General features: G+C 41.4%; 3 protein-coding genes and 1 pseudogene across 4 annotated transcripts; 1 reads left to right on the top strand and 3 right to left on the bottom strand.

Moving 5' to 3' along the window:
* On the bottom strand, nt 1-6,878 carry LOC110067253 (N-acetylated-alpha-linked acidic dipeptidase 2-like). Its single transcript, XM_020774564.2, has 5 exons — nt 6,376-6,878; nt 4,875-5,091; nt 4,264-4,464; nt 3,295-3,583; nt 1-2,074 (listed from the first exon to the last, which is right to left on the bottom strand). Exons 1-5 carry the CDS (start codon nt 6,642-6,644, stop codon nt 783-785), a joined length of 2,268 nt encoding a protein of 755 aa, XP_020630223.2. The 5' UTR covers nt 6,645-6,878; the 3' UTR covers nt 1-782.
* A 1,890-nt stretch (nt 6,879-8,768) lies between these two features.
* On the bottom strand, nt 8,769-23,877 carry LOC110067086 (N-acetylated-alpha-linked acidic dipeptidase 2-like). Its single transcript, XM_089293457.1, has 5 exons — nt 23,496-23,877; nt 12,515-12,731; nt 11,698-11,898; nt 11,000-11,288; nt 8,769-10,679 (listed from the first exon to the last, which is right to left on the bottom strand). Exons 1-5 carry the CDS (start codon nt 23,762-23,764, stop codon nt 9,388-9,390), a joined length of 2,268 nt encoding a protein of 755 aa, XP_089149583.1. The 5' UTR covers nt 23,765-23,877; the 3' UTR covers nt 8,769-9,387.
* On the bottom strand, nt 13,828-15,374 carry LOC149118294 (uncharacterized; annotated as a pseudogene). Its single transcript, XR_016208396.1, has 3 exons — nt 15,290-15,374; nt 15,098-15,168; nt 13,828-14,733 (listed from the first exon to the last, which is right to left on the bottom strand). The product of XR_016208396.1 is annotated as an uncharacterized LOC149118294 (transcript).
* LOC149118293 (uncharacterized) lies at nt 15,345-19,468 on the top strand. Its single transcript, XM_089293502.1, has one exon. It carries the CDS (start codon nt 18,240-18,242, stop codon nt 18,717-18,719), a length of 480 nt encoding a protein of 159 aa, XP_089149628.1. The 5' UTR covers nt 15,345-18,239; the 3' UTR covers nt 18,720-19,468.
* Nucleotides 23,878-25,261: the final 1,384 nt, after the last annotated feature.

Here is a 25,261-nt window from a genome sequence, read left to right as displayed (position 1 = left end):
TTTTCTGAAGTCATAAACGTGCATTTATTAATCGTCGTCCTCTCACATACGGAATCGAAATCGAAGGTTGTCTTGTAAAGATACATCAAGGACATCAACGCGTCGTTTAACTAGCGTTAAAGTCCTATTTTGCAAAGTTTTGGAACACGCCTATGGTGAGTTTCGTAAATTAACTTGATGGTACCTTGTAACCAGATAACTTAAGACACCTCGTTTATCGACAGGCATCCTTTCTTCACTAAGTGTTGTAGTGCTTCTATATTTAAAATTTTAGTAAGCTAAATCATTTATGCCGTCTGAAAAAAAGGGCAATGGCCGTTTATTTAAGGGAAAATGAAAGAGTTTGAGAATACTTGACAGGCATCCACAGGAAACAGAAGCTGGAACATTTATAACACTAGATGGGCGCACTAAATGACTTTCAGTGAAATGTCACTTGAAACAACTTGGTTGTGCTACAGTACAAACCAAAAGCTAGTTAGCTAGGTAACTCAATCTCTCGTAAGAAAAAAGATGGCGACTGGTAAATTTACCCATAGTTACGAAAACCTTAACAACGTTCATAAAAACGTACTCAAGAATTATAGAATCTTCAAACCTAAGCTACACAATGTACTTAGTACAAGGACAAATATTGTAAAAAATTGGCTTTCTTTGTGTCTTATAGGCTGTGTTAGGTTCGCAAGGTATTATAGTCGTTTTTTTCTTTCGGTGGATTGTACCACTAGATCAGTTTTAATCTCTATACAAAACCTGTAATTCCTGTGTGATACGATACTCTACTAGTCCATTAACGCCAAAATCTTGCCAGCCTCTCGCACGCATGTTAAAGCGATGGACACTTGCTCCTTGACCAGTTTCCAGTCGTTGGTCTTCTCAATATCAAACAATGCGTCAGTGATTCCGGGGAAGCTTGAACTGCCATAGTTATTGTGCATCTGAGGTGCAAACAGCACGTGACGAAGAAGTTGCCTCCCCGGTAGTCCAAGCGGCCAAATGAAGGCGCGCTCCATGTTCATCATCTGATCATTGAGGATGCGTAGTTTGGCAAAGTCCTGGGTATCGCGGGCCTCGGCCTTCCTCTTTTCGAACGCGTCTGCATTCCTTGAAAATTGTTTTATTTGATTGGCCAAGTGGTCCAGGGTCACATTCCCTTGCAGAAGTAGTGACTTTGAGAAGCTCTTCAGCGCTTCAAAGTTACGTTCCAGGGCTTCTTTGTAATCCAACAGATTGTAAGGCAGGATGGGAGTGTCAGCAGCCTCAAGAACAATCCTGGCTCCGATTTGAGACATTGACAAGTGAATGGTAAAATGTGGATCGTTGAAGGTCTTCTGCCAGTAAAATGTATCATGTACTGTATGATAAACAGGATAAAGGGTTCTGTTCATGCTCTTAAATCTGTAACTCATGTCAATGCTTGGTACTCCGATAAAATGACTGAATGGCACATAATCGGATCCCGCACCCAGAGTGCCGAAGTGAGGCTTCCCAGGTTCTGTGGAAGATGGAGTTTTTATTGACCAGTGGTCATACAGACTTGCCTCTTTGTCATGCGCATTGGGATCCTTTACGAACGCGGATTCCTGAAAAACAAGCGACTTCAAGCCAGGATTCCCATTGGCCCCAAAACTGTAGTTCCCTTTCACGGCAGAATCAACATTCAAATACATCACCGCACGGTCCCTGAGCATGTTTCTATTTTCTTCCACCCATTCGTAAGAGCCAATAAGACCAGACTCCTCGGCGCCCCAACTACAAAATACGATTGTCCTCCTGGGTCGCCAGTCAGTGTTGGTCAGCAGTTCTCCGATACCACGGGACGCTTCCATCATAACCGCTGTTCCGCTTGATGGGTCCACTCCGCCAAAGACCCACGCGTCTCTGTGGTTACCCATGAGCACCAAGCGGTCGGGTTCCTCTTTTCCTAAAATCGTTCCAATCACGTTAAATATAGGTTTTGTAACGAACTGGTTGTTGACTTCAAGTCTGACTTTTAACTCTGAATCTATGAAGCCTGGTCCGAACCTGTACACTATGTTCAGGCCACCCGTCCATTCTGGAGGAACTTGATCACCTGAAGCAAAAAGAGAAAAAACGGAACAAATGAAACAAATTATATTTCAATTTAAGGCAGCTGCAAATAACTGCCTGTACATCGTGTTTCTCTTTGTACCTGGATGTTGCGTGTAGTGTTTCTGCGAATAATCTACTCATAGGCTGTTCTCCTTTGATGATAAAGACAAGCTTCGATGCTTTTTTACTGCGTAGCCGGAAAGGGCACTGTGAGCACAGCACGAGGTCTTCATAGTGTTTGTGTTTTTTCTTTTCCAGTAGTCAGGTATGCTGCCACGAATCACAGAAGCGTCGTTCAAGTTCCTTGCCGATGTATAAAGAACTTTTCGAGGCATGCATTCAGGTGTTTAGGCATTCATTTCGAAATGAAATTATTAAATTGGCGTTGCAAATTTACCTTCAACGGGACAAGTAAGCCATTCTGAGCATAAGTCACTGTAAGTGAATACGGCTTTTAATTAATGAAATATTCGGTTATTAGCGAACATGTTAACAACCCGAGTTACAATTTTTTAAACGCTTTGAAATTAAACTCATCGATACTTATACCTTAACAAATTTTCAAGAGGTTATATTTTTTCCAAAGCGATTTTGCTGATCCATTCCCAGCTCGCCACTAAAACAGATCGGCCTAGTTGGTCACGTTGACAAGCGTAAGCCTGGTTGTTTCTTATACCAATGATTTGCCAGTAATTTATAGATCGATTACTTCCCAATCCTTTCGGCTTTGGCAAATAATTTATTGTCTCAGTTGCATGTTACTCACAGTGATAACTCTATATCCCGGGCGTGGGGGAGGGGGGGGGGGAGGGGGGGGAGGCTCCCAAATAAATATGACGGGGGTGCTCGTCGTACCTTTTAGGGGTTAATAAAGAGATTTTGGTACCTCTTAGGGTGTTTGGCCTTGAAAGGTCCACAGCGGAGCTGTTGCAGTACCTTTTAGGGTATTGAACCGAAAAAATATGACAGTAGATTATGGGTTATGTAAGAATTGGTACCTCTTAGGGGAGAAAAAATTTCACGCCACGCCCACAAAACAGGATCTTGGTACCTCTAAGGGGTTCTTTTCAAAATTTCCGATGAGCACCCCGTCTTTTTTATATGGGAGTTCCCCCTCCGGGCTTTATATGTCTTGTTCAACCACAAAGTGATCACTAACTTAGTTCGATCGCAGTAACAACATTTACCGACATATTTATAACATTTAGAACGTCGCCTCACCTTTGAGACGTTTCAAAAATTCGACTGCGTCATCATAAGTCATGACCTGCGCGGGAATGTTCGGCAAGACGTCAGTGTCATTTCTGGTTATTCTGTATACTCCATCTATGGAGGGAAGGAGTGGGGTCAAAGGATCGCCATCTGAAAACCAAATGTTTCCTCTCTGAGTACCAGTACCTGGGAGCCACCATGTCTTTGGGAACGTGTTGTTCATGCCTTCTGGGGAGTAGTCCGCTGGATCAGAGTACAGGAGGGCGCCAGCAGCGCCACGTTTTTCTGCATTTTGAACCTTGACAAAAGGAAAGACAGAAAGTCTGTTAGAACCGAACCACTTCTCCGACCAAAAACAATTCCGTCCTAATATAGTTAACACCTGGGGTTTACTACTGTGCATCATCCACTTTCTTCATAAATTGCCGTCTTGCGATCTTGTTGAGAAGTCTAAGTATTTTCCATTTCACACTTGCAAAGTCATGGCTCAAGACATTTGGATATACATTACAGTCAGTCTACCCGGTGTCACTTGCTGATTTTCGCCAAAATTTAAACGATAATGTTTCTCGAGAAAGACTATGGACTTCAAATAACATATACATGTAATGTCTCCCGTTTAACGTGATCTTTCTTTTATTTGTAGCCATTAAACCAAGAACAATTAACCTTTCAGGACAATTAAGTCAGGTCTTGTCAATGTGATATCATAGTGAACTTCTTTGAATACTAAAGTTAGCAAAGTAAATGAGTGTATAGAATGTTACGTAGGCTTTTCATTTCTCAATTGTGTGCCATATTCCCACTCCCACCGTTGAGCTCTGCGTTATCACTTCGTACTTAAATTTGCGGCCACCTTTTTTGAAACTCTTACATACTTTTAATTTTCATTGCACAGTGTTACGAAACTGAAAACCTTTGAAATACTGGTATGAGACAGGTTTGAGACAGGTTCAGTTATTGCCAATCAAATATTACCTTATTTCCACGAAATATTTTTCCATATCGCATGATCGCAATCTTTCCAGTGCAGTTCAAGTTTCTCTTCTCCAATTCCTTAAAGTCGTCCACGGTACCGTAGTTTGCATACAACAGGTCAGCGGCTGGCACGATTCCTGGCGGAGAGTAACTGAGGAATGGTGGCAAAACAAGAGAATCGTTCTCACTTGGTTCTGCAATCTTAACAAGAAGAAATCCAACTGAGTCTGAATCTACTTCTGTCCTTCACTGCTTCGCTCTTTTTGCCTTCATGTACTTTCGTAATTTCGTTTGTTTTCTCATTCATTCAGTTACCGGTCAGAAGTTATCCGTTGAAAAATGGTTTTTATAACCTTGTATAACAATTTTATTCGCTTGTTTGCGCGACTTTAGAAACTACAAAAGTGACGTGCGAGCAATCTTAGCTGCAAGTCAGTTTCGGTTGACGGTAGAAAGTTTAATTTAGATGCAAACCAAGGACACTTATTCATGACTGACAACCAAGACAGCGTCGGTTGTTTGACAACTGATTATGTTTCATCTCCGAATGGGCTCCTAGCCTGGCTTTAACTTAACTTTATGCGCAGTGGAAATAAGAAGAGATTCTTTACCTTTTCCGGGCCCTCTACCTTCCAGAGAGCGCTTCCGTCTGTTGTGTTAAGGATCTTGACGACGTTTGGTTTATCCCTTGGTGGCATGGATAACAGGACGTCATACTGAACCATCTCCACGTGATCAAACTTATAACTGATCCACTTGTCACGAATGTATTCGCCGAGCTTCCTATTTTGTTCCCCGCCACCAATGTGAGGACGCTTCGTGAAATGACTGCAAAAATGATACACTCCATGATTACGACATGCGAGAAAAGTCACGAACATCAATTAATAACTAATGCCAGCCTCCCGGTGTTATTTAGATTTCTTCGCAATCGTTACTCGGGTAATCACGCACCGTTGACCCGGCAGGGAGAAGCGTTATGTAACGACACCAATACATATGAGAAGATTGCGAAGAGGTCTACAGGGAGAATGGGCGGGGGTAGCACAGACAAACCAAGAAAGAGACGGTCTACAATTTGCCAGCATTAAATGACTACAAGGGACTCGTTTTAGTACAGTATTTTCGGAGGGACACTGGGAGGCAGAAAAGGATATGAAATATAATTAATGTCGACACATCCTGCTGGTTTTCATTGTCACGCCACGAAAAAGTAAAATCGAACATTGAACAAAAGAACACACAAATTTGGATTGTTATAAAAGATAAATAAGTAATTAACTTCTCCTGGTCTCAGGAAGCTATCGAGCAGAAAACTTGTGATAAAATATATTATTTTGCAGGTCTTATAGTTTTGATGACGTCATGACATCATGTTCTGGGTCTTTAGCTCGGATAAAGATTTTAAGTAGAGTGTAAGGTTCGGTATTTTCTGAGTAATAAATTTTGGAAATCTGATACATTTGCTGTAGATTAATAAGACTTTCTTGTCTTTCCTTTTCTCGCCGTCCGCATGCCATGCCAAATCTCTTGACCCTCTGTGACAGGCACTAAGATATGATACAGACAGACACTTTCTCGACATAAACACAAATCGCTCTTTTTGTTTTGTTTAAGGTCTGTTTAATGTATGAGTTGTTATGTAAATTTTGTGGGGCTGCAGAACAGTTTTGGGTGTTCGAATCTACGCTGAGATCAAATCAACGGTCATATGGGTTTGCTCAGTTATATATGTTTGAAGCTGTCCTTCAGTAGCATTGTCATAATAAATTGGACGATTCGATTGAGGCCTTGAGCTACAGTATTTCTTATTATTCGTGTATATTCCAATTATTCGTGACATCGCTTTTGTATCACGCATAGTGGAATATTTTCTTTGCATACCCTGACGATGCCGTAGATCGGCTAAAGTTTTGAATGAAAAAGAAATACAGTAGCTCAAGGCCTTAATCGAATTCTTCAGTTATGTATAATTAGCTATATAGTTAATTCAGTTATTAAAAGGTAGCTGGAAGAGATAAGCATCAGTCTGAAACTGTCACTGATCTGCAAATTCCAGACTAACTAAAGTTTTTGCATGTTTGTATCCGCAAAGCTCTACCTAGAACTTACCGAGAAAACGTCTCCACGCTTTCTGCTGTGAGTGAATTAACCGCCTGTTCGTGGTATTTTTTGTAGTCATATTCTCCGTTCTCGCTCTTCCCGGATGAATTTACCGTCTTGCTCGTTGGCACGTTCTTTGCAAAATAACCGATCAGGAAACCAACGAAGAAGATTACGAGAGCAACCAATATTCCCAGGGCCACTAGGCACCAAAAGCGATTTGTTCGCCGCTTTACAGGTTTATTGGTGGTTAAATCAAAGGTTTCACCAGATGCCATGACTCATCAAGTCAGCCACTACCTAGTGCACGTAGCTCAACAACGACTTCACAACTCAACAACTTCAGCAAGTTCAGCGTCAATCAGAATAATTAAACTGATCTAGGTCACCGTTCAGCAGTGTCAGCCAATCACAGCCTAGTGATATGCGCTACTGAAGTCAAAAACAAGTCAATTGAAATTAGAGATAGTTCACTTAATTCGTGAAATAGGGAGTGTTTCTTTCATACCTATCTATCTATATACTAGTCTTCTTCCTTTTTTCCTGTCTGTTGTTGTGTAGCACCAGCCACTTATAATAAGTTTATGTAAGATCACGCGATATGTTTGAACTGACTTCAGACACTTTACCCAAAACTTTTTGATAAGAGGAAGGGTCAATTATATCCTAGCGTGCAGACAAGCGGCTTGTAATAAGTCAACTCTCTCTCACGGAAGCAATCGCTTGCATGGGAACATTAGATTGTGATACCTCCCGTTTCAAATAATTCTAAAATTAATTCTGCTTGTCGGATCATCATTGTTTGAACAGTTATTATGGAACATAACTTCAGTTAATTAATCATAAAGCTTGTTGTAAAGGTCACGGTCATGCAGCAGCTCCTTGAACAAAGCGTTCCAATTAGCTCCATGTTTTAAGTGTAAGAAAAGCAATGTCCTCTTTTTGTTAAGGGTGAATCAAGGTGAATTGTGGAAATACTACTTGCTGTAACTCTTTTGTGACCGGTGTCTTTTTAGTGACGATGTCAGCGAGTAGGTCAAGATCACCATTAAACACCATGTTCTTTAAGGTCGGCACACACGAGGGGACTTGTCCCCGCCACTAGTCGCGGGGACAAGTCCCATCGTGTGAACTAGCCATTTTTACCACAAAATCTAGTCGCAGGGACTAAAATTTGGTCCGTGCGACTTGTTCCTCAAAACGCTTCGTGTGAACTGTTCGAAGGACAAGTCCAAGCAACCAGTCCCTTCGCGTAAACTTTTCAGGGGACTAGTCGTAGGGACTAGCCCCGTCGTGTGTGCCGACCTTTAAAGATGTTTTGGTCCAATTGATATCCTGAAAAGTTGCCAGAAGGTCCTGCTCTCCCACCCAGCCACTAAGCTAATTTCCCCAACTGAGCCCCAGTTACAGAATCTCTCGAGAGCGAGCACTCTTAGGGCTGTAGGTTTGAAGTTTTCAATTACTTTTAAACTCCGGTAAGTGACTACATTATGATTAGACCTCACTTCAGGCGCCAATTGGGCAACGAGAATCCTTGCAACCCGATGACACAAGAAAGTTTGCTTTTACAAGAACATTGTCATTTTCATATCCGACGTATGCAGATGGCAATGTGCGTTGTATACACAGCCACCATTACAACTTGGAAATCGTACTGACACACGGAAAGCCTTAAAATTGCCAGATGTGTTACTGTATAATGCGTTTGGATGTTTACGGATGCAGTTTTTCCTGGATTGAGACTCGGAAACGTCTACAGGATGTGACTGAAATTGAGGACATTTGGAAATAAATCAGTGGCGCATTGCGCGTCGTAATTTTTTTTTGTCACGCAATCCTATAAACGAACATGGATGTCTCTCCGTTTAATTGCTTATCAGCCCAAATTGTCAATCGGTTCGTCGTTTCTTCACTCCTTCGGCATTTGGGACAACTCCGGGGGGTTATGGGGAGGGCGGGTACTCCTCGATCGCTTCAGAGAGTTTTTCATCAGACAGCTTAAAACGAAATAAAGGGGAGACCTCCGGGTGAGAAAATGGAATGGCTCAGGGGTTTGAGTCGTTTGGGAACAACTTGAAGTCATGGGGCACACATCCCAACCGAAAATTCCAAGGAGCTTCTCACCACTTCCTCCTCTCTCCAACGCCTTCGAGTGAGGGATTTGCGAACACGAAACCTGGCAGTAATCAGCCGGCCGCAACGTGGTTTCTTTTTTAGGTCTCTTTCTGTCGCTCATTTACTATTCGGTGAATCGGACACGGTTTTCTTATATCCATCTCGTTTTGCTTTGCCAAGATCGTTCTGCGCTATGCTTGTGTTGCGAATTTCACAACTCACTCCCTATTAGTTTATTGGTAATTATAATCAGGAGCGCATGGCCAGTGCGGAATACTACTCATCTCTTATTCGAAGTTATAAACGTGCGTTTAATGGTTGTCATTTGAAAAACGTAATTGTGGTTGAAGGATGCAGATGCAAATGAGTGTCGTTAAACTAGTGCAGTGACGTTCGCATCGAGAAAATAATCGTTAGATTTCTATTTGCAAAGCTTTGAAATGTACCTAAGGCGAGTTTCACAAACGTGTTTGATGGTACCTAGTAACCAGAGACAAACGTTCTGCTAATTCGAATACACGTTTTGCATTAACATCAAGGACACCTCGATTAACAGCCTTCCCTCAAGTGTTTTAAAGAAAAAAGTGTCATAGTGCTTCTATATTTCAACGTTTTAGTAAATTGAAGCATTTAAGCATACAGTTTGTAAAGGGGGACTTAACTGCTAAGTGGCTGTTGAGTTCAGGGAGTGTGAGTATGCTTTTGTATCATTTACTAGCGGTCACTGACAACAAGAGCTGACACATCTCTGACACTAAATGACTTTCAGAGAAATTTCATTTGAAAAAATTTGAATACGCTACAGTACAAACCCAAAGCTACAGTTTAAACCATCCAACTCAATTGTTCTCCACTAGATCAGTCAATCTCACTAAACCTTTGACAACTGTGTGACACTCTCCTCTACTAGTCCATTGCCGCCAAAATCTTGCCAGCCTCTCGCACGCATGTTATAGCGATGGACACTTGCTCCTTGACCAGTTTCCAGTCGTTGGTCTTCTCAATATCAAACAATGCGTCAGTGATTCCCGGGAAGCTTGAACTGCCATAGATGTTGTGCTTTTGAGGTGCAAACAGCACGTGACGAACAAGTTTCCTCCCTGGCAGTCCAAGGGGCCAAATGAAGGCGCGCTCCATGTTCATCATCTGATCATTGAGGATGCGTAGTTTGGCAAAGTCTTTGGTATCGCGGGCCTCGGCCTTTCTCTTTTCGAATGCCACTGCGTTTCTTGAAAATTGTTTTATTTGACTGGCCAGGTGGTCCAGGGTCACATTCCCTTGCAGAAGTAATGACTTATAGTATTTCTCCAGCGCTTCAAAATTACTTTCCAGGGCTTCTTTGTAATCCATCAGATTGTAAGGAAGGATGGGAGTGTCAGCAGCCTCAAGAACAATCCTGGCTCCGATTTGAGACATTGACAAGTGAGTGGTAAAATGTGGATCGTTGAAGGTCTTTTGCCAGTAAAATGTGTCATGTACTGTATGATAAACAGGATAAAGGGTTCTGCCCATGCTCTTAAATCTGTAACTCATGTCAATGCTTGGTACTCCGAGGAAATGACTGAATGGTGCATAATCGGATCCCGAGCCTAGACCTCCGAAGTGAGGCTTACCAGGTTCTGAGGAAGATGGATATTTGATCAACCAGCTATCATACAGACTTGCCTCTTTGTCATGCGCATTGGGATCCTTCACGAACGCGGATTCTTGATAAACAAGCGACTTCAAGCCAGGATTCCCATTGGCCCCAAAACTGTAGTTCCCTTTCACGGCGGAATCAACATTTAAATACATCACCGCACGGTCCCTGAGCATATTTCTATTTTCTTCCACCCATTCGTAAGAGCCAATAAGACCGTATTCCTCAGCTCCCCAGCTGCAAAACACAATTGTCCTCCTGGGTCGCCAGTCAGTGTTGGTCAGCAGTTCTCCGATACCACGCGACGCTTCCATCATAACCGCTGTTCCGCTTGATGGGTCCACTCCGCCAAAGACCCACGCGTCTCTGTGGTTACCCATGAGCACCAAGCGGTCGGGTTCCTCTTTTCCTAAAATCATTCCAATCACGTTAAATGCAGGTTTTGTGACGAACTGGTTGTTGACTTCAAGTCTGACTTTTAACTCTGAATCTTTGAAGCCTGGTCCAAACCTGTATACGATGTTTAAGCCACCCGTCCATTCTGGAGGAACTTGATCACCTGAAGCAAGAAAAAGCAAAAAAACAAAAAACGCATTTGAGATACCCTCTAATAACAGAAACTGTTCGCATATTACGGTCCGCTCTTGTGCATTGTTAAGTATGGTGTTAATCAGGAAGATCTGAAGAGAAAATCTTGCTGGTCGAATGTAGAAATGATTGTTGACCTCTGTTATCATAAGATATTTCCCTTTGCCTTAGACATGAACAATTGTTTAACTTCTTGTCACTGATAAGCTTCTCAACTGTCCAATAATTGCCTCACAATTTTAAGGATAATATTTATTTATTAACGAGTTACTAAATTATGTTACTCCTCACCTTTAAGGCGTTTCAAGAATTCAACTGCGTTATCATAAGTCATGACCTGCGCGGGAATTTTGGGCAAAGCGTCAGTGTCATTTCTGGTTATCCTGTATACTCCATCTATGGAGGGGAGGAGTGGGGTCAAAGGATCGCCATCTGCAAAACTAATGGTTCCTCTTTGGGTGCCAGTCCCAGGGAGCCACCATGTCTTTGGGAACGTGTTGTTCATGCCTTCTGGAGAGTAGTCCGCTGGATCAGAGTACAACAGTACGCCAGCAGCTCCGCATTTTTCTGCATTTTGAACCTTGTTACAAGAAATGCGTAAAAGTAATTGAACCTTAGCTGTCATATTGCTGCTTCGTATTTATACTTGATACTGTAACACTAAAATCGTTTCATTTATATTTTCAAAAGGTATCTACAGGAGATTTGGCAGAAGTAAAGACATGATAGGGTTGGTTTCTTACGTACAAAATCCGATACTGCTAAGCTCTTTCACTATAGCTCATAAGTACTAGGGTTACTTTTGATGTTGTGAATCATACCCCCCCTCCTTCTTCCACCCAAGGCATGTGGTTTTTATGCGTCATACGTTTTCCACCTTTTGATTTTGATGCAATTTGAGAAAGCAAGGAATCGGATTACTGATATGGAGGGGATGTGAAGAGAAAGAGATGAGCCACAAGTTAAAGTGGTTGGCCATCGAATATTACCTTATTTCCTCGAAATATTTTTCCATATCGCATGATCACAATATTCCCAGTGCAGTTCAAGTTTCTCTTCTCCAATTCTTTAAAGTCGTCCACGGTACCGTAGTTTGCGTACAACAGGTCAGCGGCTTGCACCACTCCTGGCGGGGAGTAGCCGAGGAATGGCGGCAAAACAAGAGAATCATTCTCACTTGGTTCTGCAATCTTAACAAGAAGAAATCCAACTGAGTCTGAATCTACTTCTGTCCTTCACTGCTTCGCTCTTTTTGCCTTCATGTACTTTCGTAATTTCGTTTGTTTTCTCATTCATTCAGTTACCGGTCAGAAGTTATCCGTTGAAAAATGGTTTTTATAACCTTGTATAACAATTTTATTCGCTTGTTTGCGCGACTTTAGAAACTACAAAAGTGACGTGCGAGGCCTTGCTTTTGAATAACACAAAAGGTAAACTGAATGAAGATATCTCTTTGTGTTCTTCAGTGATTCTTGACACTCAAGTTTACTGAATTGCAAGTTCCATTGTTTTTGACTAACAGAGAAGATAAAGGGTTTTCCTTCTCATCTATCTTATCCGCTCCTTTACGCTACACAGGGAATGTAAAAGGTGGAAATTTAAAACTTGGTTATGCGCAAGCTCTCTCAACTACAAGATAGTTTCAGTTACCCAGAGAAGGTGCAAGTGCAACACATGTTCAGAACCATGAAATAAGTGCCAACGTTGCATTACAAACGAAGGCTCTCAGTATTCACCTGAAGACAGGTATTACTGACGATAGTCTAGACAAGTCTGTCAAACCAGCCCCAGGAAGAGATTCCTTACCTTTTCCGGGCCCTCTACGTTCCAGAGAACGCTTCCGTCTGTTGTGTTAAGGATCTTGACGACGTTTGGTTTATCCCTTGGTGGCATGGATAACAGGACGTCATACCTAACCATTTCCACGTGATCAAACTTATAACTGATCCACTTGTCACGAATGTATTCGCCGAGCTTCCTATTTTCTTCGCCGCCACCAATGTGAGGACGCTTGGTGAAATTGCTGCAAAAATGATACACTCCATGACTACGACATGCGAGAAAAGTCACGCACATCAACTAATACCTAATGCCAGCCTCCCGGTATTATTTAGTCTTCGTCGCAATCGTTACTTGGGTTACGTTGGTTAATCACGCACCGTTTACGGGGCACGAAGAAGCGTTATGTAACGACACAAATACATATACCAAGTTGAAGTTGTCTACCAATTCACTGCCAATTCCACCTCTGCCAATTCGACCGGCTGAAACTGTCTGCCAATTCGAATTAAAATTCAGTAGTCGAAACTACTGCATAAAATCAGTTCAATATCCTTTCCAATTGTTCAAAAACATTTTTTAGCTGCATTCAAAGCTATCAATTTGCACCAAACACTCACGTAAATTTATAAAAAGATGTTTTAAATATCCTTTGTTCAGACGGTGAATAGCTCGTCACGTGACTTTTCAATTGACACCAACTTGGTATCATTTTAAAGTTTACCGTCTTATCAGTTCATCTCAACGGGTTCTGCACTTATCTCAACGCAATTAATATCGAAAACGTTCACCCGAACATCGTGTTTTTATAACAGACACACTTGTACTGGCTATTCCGGAAGTGAATAACTCGTCACGTGACTTTTCAACTGACACCAACTTGGTACCATTGTAAAGCTTACCGTCTTATTAGTCCATCTCAACGGCTTCTACACCTACCTCAACGCAATTAACATCGAAAACTTTCACCCGAACAACGTGCTTTAATAGCATACACACTTGTACTGGCTATTCCGGAAGTGAATAACTCGTTACGTGACTTTTCAATTGACAGCATCTTGGCATCATTTTAAATGTTACCGTCTTTTTAGTCCATCTCCACGGCTTCTACACCCATCTCAACGCAATTAATGTCGAAAACATTCACCCGAACATCGTGTTTTAATAACATACACACTTGTGCTGGTTATTCGGGAAGTGAATAACTCGTCACGTGACTTTTCACCTGATACCAACTTGGTATCATTTTAAAGCTTACCGTCTTATTAGTCCATCTCAACGGCTTCTACACCCATCTCAACGGGCTTTCTATAAGATACTCATAACTTTTATTTGCCAGCGGTGTATTATTGAAGTTTTTTAATGTCATTAAGAATCAAATGAAAATCAATGGAAAGAGAACATCAGGTCAGAGTAAGTTCTGGTTACAACCATGGAGCGCGCGTTAGATGCAACTAAACATCGTTAAATAGGGAAATCAATCTTGGGTTTTTCCTTTCGAACGCAACAGTCTCTTGGGTGTCAGCTGTTTACGATTGTTTCTTCTTTGTGACCTGGCAAGCTCCCTTCTCTGCTTCTTTTCTTCAATGGAAGTATCCCATCGAATGCCATAGGGTGTCTTGGTTGGCACATTTATCCCCAGACCGATCCCTGTCGCCATCTCGTACGAGCATCTTTCCAAGTCCGTAATGATTTTCGTCACTGTCTCAAAAACGAGAACGGTACTCACATAATAGCATTGGTCCGGGATACAATCCGGCAAGTCGTACTTCAAAAAAGTATCCATGCATGCCATGATTGGGACAAAGCCTTTCCTAGGTTTTGGTTTTGCCTTGAAAAGGTTTTCCAAATGAAGCATTACATCTGGGAAGATGTAATAAGAACATGTGTTGGCGCCCAAATCGTAGGTTTCCCGGCAGATTCTTGTAATGCTTCTGGTATCCTCCAAGCAACAACCATGCTTGGTGGCGTTCCAAGTGAGGAAGGGGCGTATCTTCTGATGGTGGGACGCCTGCTATCTCCACAAGATAATCTTTCATGGCCTTCACCCTCTCTTCCACCATCTTGGGGGTCACCTTAAAGCGATACTCCACCAACTCTTTTTCTTCCGTGTCTTCAACTACTAGATTAATTACCGCAGTGTCGTCTGTACCTTCTGTGGGTGTGCATAATATTTTGGATACTTGGTTCGCTTCGTGTTCTTTCATTTCATTAGTGATACTTTCAGCTAATTTCCTTTTCTTCACCTGTTAACAAATTTCAAATTAGTTTTTTAAGTGACGTTTTCAGTGACGTTTTCAGTGACTTTGACTACATAAAGGAATAACAGAAAACATATGTGAGTTAATATACCTCTGTGCGTACCACTTTAAATAAACTACTGCTCACTATATTTAATGACTTGACACGTTCACAGTCAGGAGATATTGATGGTTTGGTTTCTAAAATGCGAGAAAATGAAGATAACCCAAACAATTCAGCCATGTAGTGCTTACGTTCAAGGATCAACACACAGACGCACATATGCACATTTTAGCCTTTCTGCTATCACCAGTGTTATTTTTCCTATGCCCTTCGCTTTTCCCTTCGCTAAGAATTTTCATTACCAACCTTTAATTTTGAGCGACGTCTGGGCTGCGTCTTTATACCCTGCTGGTAGCTTTCTTTGGGTTCTGCTGTCACTGCAGCGAATTCAGTATAAGTCAGTTATGCATGGTAAGAAATTCATAATTTAAATCTACTAATCATTGAGGTATTGTATCGGCCTCGAGTCATCACTGATCTCTACTCAGTGCAGCTTACCTACATCACCCTGTGGGCAAAACGGTACTGTCTCCAAATCGTGCGAGATTCGTAAAGCTGTAACATAAGATTTGAGCTCGTTACGTTATATCGTGACATGTTGATTTATAATGTACAAGTAAACAAATAGGTACATGTCAACTTTATATGCTAGATCGTACTATGTTCTTTTGTCCTGCTCGAAGTTAAAGGAATTTACTCAAGATATCCTTCCCTCCAGGATCTCACCTTAGTGTTTTTACATTTGCCTGTTGGCGAGAGTTGCGTTTTAAAGGATATCAGTTGGTGAAGTTCGCTATTCCTGAAGTTCGCTATTTTATTTCTCGTTATAGAATTAGAACAAGCGTCATACGTACCTTTCGTGGAATTGTTGTGACCTTAAGTGTTATCCAAATCCGGCAATCAAGTGGACAGGCTTTATTCTTTACATTCTTGTCATTCGTGTGCTTACTTTATTCGATTGCTCTGTAACATTGCGTAGACAGCGGCGGAATGAATGAATTTTTGCCATTGAAATTTACAAACCTGAAAATGTGGTAATGGTTTAAGGATAACCGCAATAGTTTAAAGATCTTATTAATTTTTTTTTGTCCGTGTTGTAGAACCAGATACCGCCGGAAATGAATCCAACAAAGGGAAGACAAAAAGTTCAGCAGATTTCTTTATTTTGATTGTTGAAAGTATTTGTATTTTAATAAAATGCTCAAAGAGGATACTTGAGTGGACAATTTACACAAGTATGTTTAAACGTTCCCGACAGAAATAAGAATAAACAGTGACGTTAAATTTAATTAGACAACCAAAGCTACAGAGTGTGTGCATTGTCACGCAATAGAAAATAAAATCAACACTGCATGAAATGGCATGTATAAGGAGGTATAATGAGCCCGTATACATAATGTGTACGGAGAGTTATAATGATGTATACTGAATTATATGTATAAGGTCTGTATAATGATCAGTATACGTATGTATCCTTATACTAATGTATACTGTCTTGTGGAGATTTCCTTATACCTAGTGTAAGGGAACATTACACGAGTTGGCAAAGTAAATTCAACTTGATTGTTCTTTTGCATCAGAAATGAAGGAAATGAAGGCTCCGGTTGCTGAAAACAGAGCTGACTTGAAAAATATACCCTGTGGTAATGAGTGCTTCTTACGGAAGAACTTACCTGTAAAGGAAGCCTCAAGTCAGATAAACAGCTATAGTATTATTAGCGCGTCTTTTCGCTACTTTGCAGATTTCGTACAGGTATCATTAACGTATCTTAAGCATCCTGTAAATATATCAACAACGCAGCTTAACGCTTCTTTATGCATTGCGTAAAGGTATCCATAACGTATCTGTACGCTCCTTTACGCATTACGCAGAGATATCAATAAGCTGCGTGAAATGAGTAATTACGTGGGATTTGTGTGGCCGTGAATGCCTCGACACTTGGCGTGTCCGAGATCAGAACGTGACGTGTCAAGAAACGTGACGTGTCGGAGAGTGCCATGTTCCGATCCTGATACGTCCGTTGCGGCGTGTCAGGAAAAATCATGGCCTGGGTACGTCATGTGCGGCGTATCAAGGGAAGCCAGGACTCTGACACTTAACAGCTCGCGGTTTTAGTTTAATCGGCCAAATTAATTCACGGAGCTTATTTCTCTTTACGCGAAAACTAAAATTTTCAGACGTGCATTTCGTTGTTCGTTTCAGGATGTTTTTTTCCTTTGACAGAAATGACAACCAAGCCTGTGATGACGAAGATCATGAAAGTGATCAGAGTGTAGATGATGCAGATTTAAATTTTGATGAAGTTTACTAAATTATATTGCTTTAACTTATTTCGACGTGTACCCGAAACGTCATTGGAAGACATTTTACTTTATGTGAAAAGTAGTTGTTTTTTTGATTATCACAATTACAGTTCTAACTCCATGTAGACTAAGACTTAAAGAAGCTTGAAATAGCTTCGACCACATTCAGGAGATCACGAAGATAGTAATCAAGTAGATTTTTATTTGTAAATGTTAAATAAACAGCACAGAGGAACACAAGTAAATGGTGTTTGTTTACGATCAGTTTCTAAGCTAAGATTTGAAAATGAATACCCATAAAACCTGCCACTAGAAATCCCGAAAACAAATTTCATTGTAGCTAAAAACCAGGGGTCATTGTCCATAAGATATACGAAATCAGTACACATCCCGTCCATGCCACGTTCAGTATACCCCTTGATTCTCCCAGTATACGTACTGTATACTGACATTTGACCTGACATAGAAGGAATCCTGCCGCAACTGTAAAATTCCGTATACACACCTTCCACGGACCTGCCAGTATACCTCCTGTTTCACACAGTATACATGATGTATACTGACATGTATAATGACATATAAGGAATCCTGCCACAAGTGTATAAGATCCTGGTATTTTTCTTGGCCAACCCTGAAATATACTGATCATTATACGGACCTTATACTTCCTGCCGCATCCTTATATTTGTCTTATACCAATAGATATACTTGTTAGGTTCACACTAGGCACTAAGTCTGTCTTAGCCTAAGTCAAGCCAAGTCACCCTAAGTCCGCTTAAGCGTTCAGACCGCCATATATTAGAAGACAAATTCTTTCCATGCAAAGCTGTCATCATTAACGATAAAAATAACAGATAAGGTAAGTAACGTCTCAAATGTGGTGAGGTAGTCACGATCCATTTTAGCGAAGAAGTTGAGATCAAAATGAGACCGAGAAGCCGTAAAATCGCTGTAATTGCGACTGTCGTCTGTTTGTTCAATTTACAAAGGTTGATCAGCCAAATAACCTTACAAAATCTTATGTTCCTTCGTGAAAGAATGATGGAAGATTTTGTCCAAGAGAGTGAAAGCCTGGTTTTTCTGACCGCTGTACTTTTGAGTGTTCACCGAAGACGAGGTAATTTTCGGCACATAAGAAGATGTAATGCTAGCATCACCTCGGCTGAATGTTCTTTGGAGACCAAACTTTCGAATGGAACGTGAAACGTTTGACGAGCTTTGCCGACTTCTTCGTGGTGATCTGATGAGACAGGAAACGAGATTGAGAAAGCCTGTGTCTGTAGAGAAGCGTGTTGCTGTTGGTGTTTGGAGACTTTCCACTGGAAACAGTTATAGGTCATGTGGACTGCAGTTTGGCCTGGGAAAATCTACAGCTAAAGTGATATGTCGTGAGTTCGAGGAGGCTTTGTGTCGAAAAAAGGACTTATTCATTCGATTCCCTTACACTGAAGACGAAGTGCAAGAAGCGATGGACACCTTTGAAGAAGAATACAAGTTTCCACAAATTGTAGGAGCAATTGACGGCTGCCACATAGAAATCAACGCGCCACCGGAGAACAAGGAAGATTACTTTAACAGAAAACAGTATTATAGCATCAACCTGCAAGGGACAGTGAACTCGTAGCTGCTTTTTCAACATGTAGCAGTGGGCTATCCCGGTAGTATTCACGATGCAAGAGTGCTACGACTGAGTGGAATTTTTGACCTTGCAGAAAACGAAGAAATTTTATCAGCACCTACAAGAATGGTTTATGGGGGACTGTTGAGGCCAATGCTAGTAGGTGACAGTGCTTATCCTTTGAAAAACTGGCTAATAAAGCCCTTTTCAAACAGAGGGCGCCTTTCGCCTCAGAAAAGACGCTTTAATGAAAAATTAAGTGCAATGAGATCAGTGATCGAGAGGACGTTCGGCTTGTTGAAAGGACGTTGGAGGCTTTTACTGAAAAAGATTGAACAAAGTCACACTTCCGTACCGCGAAGCGTGACAGCAGCATGTGTTTTACATAATTTTTGTGTAATGCAAGGGAATTCATTTGATGATGACGACGATCGCCCATCACCAGACGATCAAAATGACGCAGACGAAGATGATGAACCACAAGACGGATCAGCTACACGCCAAACTATGCTAGATTATCTACTTTCTCAGGGTGTACTTTAATTCAGCCACCTTCCTCATCGCACCATAGAACGCACTGTAATTCAATGGCGTGACAATGTTTTTCTTTATAAAACGCGCATTTATTGAGCTTGATTTTTTAAAATTTTGCATTTCTTTTTCCCAGAAGCTGTGTTACAATCAATAAAATGCTCAAAAAGATTGAATACCTGTTACTCTACTATTCATAACACAAATAAAAAATGAAACTTCTGCGAAGCCAGCTAGTTAACAACAACAGATCAGTTAAATGTTCAAATTAATCGGCAACGCACGCAACATCTTTTTAGTCACTTTTTAAACAGTCTTTTAAAATGTCTTTTAGGCCTGACACAAGAGCCTTGGTCTGCTCTGTCTGGCTTTGTATAGCAGCCTGCTGAAGTTCCATGATGCGGTTGAAGCGTTCGCCTTGCTTTTCCATGGAAAGACGCCACATGTCACATATTCCCTTCATGTAGGGGTCTTCATCTTGGTCATTTGGCTCCTTTCTTTTGCGCTTGGGTGCTTTCCCTTTTGTCTTTTGTGGGACTTGCTGCGACTTCGGTGGTGATTCATCTGAGGCCGAACTTGTGCTAGGCTGCTGAGAATCAGAACTCGCGGCTGATGATGAGTTTTCCCCCTCTTTCGTGACTGGTCCTGCTGAGGGAGACTTCTTCTTTGGAATGACCTTTGAAGAACTTATGGTCATGCGATCGGGGTTAATAGCGTCCCGCGTCCCTAGAATATCATCTAGTTCTTCGTAGAACGCGCAGTTACTTTGAAGTTTCTTAGCGCCCTCTTCTCCAGTGGAAGCCATTTTCGTTCTCACCTGGCGGTATTCATATTCCAGGTTCTTTATTCTTTTCTTGAGTTGATCCAGGTTTTTGTTTGATGACATCCCCAGATCGCAGCACTTGTCTTGAATTTTTTTTTAAATTTGACTCCACAGACTCTTTTTTTGAGCGGTCGAAGCAGATTTCAGGGAATCGTAAAGGGCACCCCAAATCTCCAGCAATACGCTAGTTTCATCTCTGGTCCAGTCGGCCCTTGTGCGCTTAGACCCTTCTGAATTCGGACTTGGGGCGCTGCTCAGCTCTGAAGGACCTGGAGGCACTGGTATGGGAGCCATCATGGGTGGATAGTAAGCTCCAAATGGTGGCATAAATGGAGAAGGAGACGGACTAAACTGAGGCGGTGAAGCCGCATTAAAAACATGAGGCATTCGTGCTTCAGATCTGTTGGGAAATCGGCGAGGAATATCATAAGAAAAGAAAATGACACTTGTGTAGGCCAATAAAAAGTGATCAAGGCACGCAACTTACGTCGCATAAGGTGAAAAGTCCGTAGCGTAATTGCCTTCTAACGTTTCGTCCTCTCGGTAATGCATCTTCAGTTAATTTTGTTCGTGAGAAGAAGCCGTGTCGTGATTTCTTTGGTTTTCGTGCCTAACGCGGGAATCTCTATCTGATGAAACCCACGATTTTGAAATTTTTTTGCTATCAGGTTTCTTAAGTCAGCCTTAAGTCATGTTTGAAACAGACTTAAGAACGGCTTAGATCGTTTGAGTTTGCCGACACTAAGACAGAAATCACGCTTCTGTGACTTAGCGGTTCACACCTGTCATTTTCACTAAGTCGACTTAAGAGCTTACTAAGTCAGACTTAGTGGTCTAATGTGAACCCAAGTACTGACTGTGTGCGACCTGAGGAAGGCTCCTTGTACAGACGATTTTATGCAGTGCAAAAACCAATCAGTGGATTAAGTCAAGAAATTGTGATATTATAGACGATAACTAAAGAGGACAGTTCTCAAAGTTTAAGGTTGTTCCAAAGTTGAGATATTCGTCGAAATGTTCCGTGCAAAATTATAGAGCCTAGTCCTCCAATATGGCGCCCGGAAAATAGTGTAAACAACTGGAACTTACTTTCGCTATCTAGACAACTGCTTATCTGAACCGAACCAAAAAACATTTACACAAGCACTTTTCCTAAAATGGCTAACAATCACGAGATATATGCGTCTATTTTTCGACAAACACGATCTTAGCTTCATGTCACGCACCGCCATAACTCCGAAATTCAAAATGCGCTGGTTTCCAAACAAAGGCGCTATTGAGCTGGAAAGTTGTAAACAGATATAAATTTAGTACCTCTTATACCTGATGGGGATAAAACATATAGGAGCTCTTTAGATTTGATGACGTCACCTGCACACACTCTATTAAAAAACGATTATTGAAAAACGGCTATTATCAAAAAAACTGATTGAGAACCGCACTTTGCCCTGTGAACACAGGATAAACTAGCAAGCACAAGAAGATAAACTCAAGTAATGCTATCACAAGTAGAGAACTAACGTGTAATTTTCATCGATCGCGATGTTGGGAATGGGGAATGTCTGTATGATTACAATCGTCGGTCAAATGACAACGTAAACAACTGATTTTAGGGTGGCAGTCACATCAATCGTTCGCTCCTGTCCGCTAAAAGCCGACGGTTGATGGTCGTTGATGATAATGTTTTTTCCCAATTCTCGCACTTTTCATCTCACAATATTTCCACTGATACTGATTACAATCACCAACCAAGAATATCGGGTTCGCATTTTGTCTTTAAACGCAACACGCCATGCGATCGTGTCCTTTTCTTTATTTTAAAAAATGATTGCGTTGAGATGGATGTAGAAGCCGTGAGATGGACTAATAAGGCAGTAAGCTTTAAAATGATTCCAAGTTGGTGTCAATTGAAAAGTCACGTGTCGAGTTATTCACTTCCGGAATAGCCAGTACAAGTGTGTATGCTATTAAAGCACGATGTTCGGGTGAAAGTTTTCGTTATTAATTGCGTTGAGATGGGTGTAGAAGCCGTTGAGATGGACTAATAAGACGGTAAGCTTTAAAATGATACCAAGTTGGTGTCAATTGAAAACTCATGTGACGAGTTATTCACTTCTGAACAAAGATATTTACAACATCTTTTTATAAATTTACGTGAGTGCAGCTAAAAAATGTTTTTGAACAATTGGTAAGGATATGTAACTGATTTTATACAGTAATTTCGACTACTGGATTTTAATTCGAATTGGTTGAGGTGGAATTGGCAGTGAATTGGCAGACAACTTCAGCTTGGCAATACTTACGGGAAGATTACGAAGGGGTCTACAGGGAGAATGGGCGGGGGATCGTCATTGCATTATTCCTCTGCTGCATCCTTGTACAGAAAAACCAAGAAGGAGACAGGCCCTACAATTTGTCAGCCTTAAATAACTACAAGAGACTCGTTTTAGTACAGTATTTTCGGTGGGAGGCAGAAAAGTGTGTGAAATGTAAATGTCGACACATCCTGCTGGTTTTCATTGTCACGCCACGAAAAAGTAAAATCGAACATTGAACAAAAGAACACACGAATTTGAATTGTTATCGAAGATAAATAAGCAGTTAACTTCTCCTGGTCTCAGGACGCTATCGAGCTGAAAACTTGTGATAAAATATATGTTTTTGCAGGTCTTATAGCTTTGATGACGTCATGGCATCATGTTCAGGGTCTTTTGGTTTTAGCTGGGATAAAGATTCTAAGTAGAGTGTAAGGTTCAGTATTTTAGTAATAAATTTTGGAAATCTGATGCATTTGCTGTAGATTAATAAGACTTTCTTTTCTTTCCTTTTCTCGCCGTCCGCATGCCATACCAAATCTCTTGACCCTCTGTGATAGGCACTAAGATATGATACAGACAGACACTTTCTCGACATAAACACACATCGCTCTTTTTGTTTTGTTTAAGGTCTGTTTAATGTATGAGTTGTTATGTAATTTTGTGGGGCTGCAGAGCAGTTTTGGGTGTTCGAATCTACGCTGAGATCAAATCAACGGTCATATGGGTTTGCTCAGTTATATATGTTTGAAGCTATCCTTCAATAGCATTGTTATAAATTGGACGATTCGATTGAGGCCTTGAGCTACAGTATTTCTTATTATTCGTGTATATTCCAGTTATTCGTGACATCGCTTTTATATCACGCATAGTGGAATATTTACATACCCTGACGATGCCGTAGATCGGCTAAAGTTTTGAATGAAAAAGAAAATGACAGTAGCTCAAGGCCTAATCGATTTCTTCAGTTATGTATAATTAGCTAGTTAATTCAGTTATTAAAAGGTAGCTGGAAGAGATAAGCATCAGTCTGAAACTGTCACTGATCTGCAAATTCCAGACTAAATAAAGTTTTTGCATGTTTGTATCCGCAAAGCTCTACCTACAACTTACCGAGAAAACGTCTCCACGCTTTCTGCTGTGAGAGAATTAACCGCCTGTTCGTGGTATTTTTTGTAGTCATATTCTCCGTTCTCTCTCTTCCCGGATGAATTCACCGTCTTGCTCGTTGGCGCCTTCTTTGCAAAATAACCGATCAGGAAACCAACGAAGAAGATTACGAGAGCAACCAATATTCCCAGGGCCACTAGGCACCAAAAGCGATTTGTTCGCCGCTTTACAGGTTTATTGGTGGTTAAATCAAAGGTTTCAGTAGATGCCATGACTCATCAAGTCAGCCACTACCTAGTGCACGTAGCTCAACAACGACTTCACAACTCAACAACTTCAGCAAGTTCAGCGTCAATCAGAATAATTAAACTGATCGAGGTCACCGTTCAGCAGTGTCAGCCAATCACAGCCTAGTGATATGCGCTACTGAAGTCAAAAACAAGTCAATTGAAATTAGAGATAGTTCACTTAATTCGGAGTGTTTCTTTCATACCCATCTATCTATATACTAGTCTTCTTCTTTTTTTTTTTTCTGTTTGTCGTTGTGTAGCACCAGCCACTTATAATTAGTTTATGTAAGATCACGCGATATGTTTGAACTGACTTCAGACACTTTACCCAAAACTTTTTGATAAGAGGAAGGGTCAATTATATCCTAGCGTGCAGACAAGCGGCTTGTAATAAGTCAACTCTCTCTCTCTCACGGAAGCAATCGCTTGCATGGGAACATTAGATTGCGATACCTCCCGTTTCCTCCTAGTCTCCTCCGCAGCCGTTTTTTGGGATGTCACGCAACGTTTCTTTGGGGGGAGCGTTGCGTGACATCCCATAAAAAGGCTGCGGAGGAGACTAGTTTCCTCCCGATACCTCCCGATAGCTCCCGTTTCCCGTTTCTCGTTTCCCGTTAGTGCGAAGGGACTAGTCCCTGCGACTAGTCGCGGGGACAAGTCCCATGGTGTGAACTGGCCATTTTTACAACAAAATCTAGTCACAGGGACTAAAATTTGGTCCCTGCGACTAGTCCCACGAATTCAAACTGGTTTGAATTTTTGGGACAAGTGCCTGCGACTTGTTCCTCCAAACGCTTCGTGTGAACTGTTCGAGGGACAAGTCCATGCGACCAGTCCCTTCGTGTAAACTTTTCAGGGGACTAGTTGCAGGGACTAGTCGCAGGGACTAGTCGTAGGGATTAGTCCCGTCGTGTGTGCCAATTGATATCAAAAGTTTCCAGAAGGTCCTGCTCTCCCACTGAGCCACTAAGCTAATTTGCTCAACTGAGCCCCAGTTACAGAATCTCTCGAAGGCGAGCGCAACCACTCTTGAGGCTGTTGATTTGACATTTTCAATTACTTTTAAACTCCGGTAAGTGACCACATTATGATTGGACCTCACATCAGGCACCAATTGGGTAACGAGACGCCTTGCAACCCGATGACACAAGAAAGTTTGCTTTAACAAGAACATCAAATTGTCTCTCTCCTATCCGACGTGCGTTATGTACACAGTCAGCATTACAACTTGGAAATCGTACTGACACACGGAAAGCCCTTAAAATTGCCAGATGTGTTACTGTATAATGCGTTTGGATGTTTACGGATGCAGTTTTTCCTCGATTGAGACTCGGAAACGTCTACAGGATGTGACCCAAATTGAGGACATTTGGAAATAAATCAGTGGCGCATTGCGCTTCGTAATTTTTTTTTTGTCACGCAACCCTGTGAACGAACGTGGATGTCTCTCTGTTTAATTGCTTATCAGCCCAAAATGTC

Source organism: Orbicella faveolata, unplaced genomic scaffold (assembly GCF_042242905.1).
Source record: "Orbicella faveolata isolate gen_17 unplaced genomic scaffold, um_ofav_v1 contig_1, whole genome shotgun sequence".
Lineage (NCBI taxonomy): Eukaryota > Metazoa > Cnidaria > Anthozoa > Scleractinia > Merulinidae > Orbicella > Orbicella faveolata.
Note: the sequence above shows the minus strand (reverse complement) of the source record. Positions and strands in the feature narration are given on the sequence as shown.

Excerpts from the sequence above, each read along its gene's own strand:
- LOC110067253 (XM_020774564.2), bottom strand. The coding sequence starts at position 6,644 with ATGGCATCTGGTGAAACCTTTGATTTAACCACCAATAAACCTGTAAAG. Across the intron at positions 5,092-6,375 it reads AGCGTGGAGACGTTTTCTCG|TCATTTCACGAAGCGTCCTC; the intron begins GTAAGTTCTAGG and ends TCATTTTTGCAG. Across the intron at positions 3,584-4,263 it reads AAATATTTCGTGGAAATAAG|GTTCAAAATGCAGAAAAACG; the intron begins GTAATATTTGAT and ends CCTTTTGTCAAG.
- LOC149118293 (XM_089293502.1), top strand. The coding sequence starts at position 18,240 with ATGCTAGCATCACCTCGGCTGAATGTTCTTTGGAGACCAAACTTTCGA.
- LOC110067086 (XM_089293457.1), bottom strand. The coding sequence starts at position 23,764 with ATGGCATCTACTGAAACCTTTGATTTAACCACCAATAAACCTGTAAAG. Across the intron at positions 11,899-12,514 it reads ACGTAGAGGGCCCGGAAAAG|ATTGCAGAACCAAGTGAGAA; the intron begins GTAAGGAATCTC and ends CTTCTTGTTAAG. Across the intron at positions 10,680-10,999 it reads ATTCTTGAAACGCCTTAAAG|GTGATCAAGTTCCTCCAGAA; the intron begins GTGAGGAGTAAC and ends TTCTTGCTTCAG.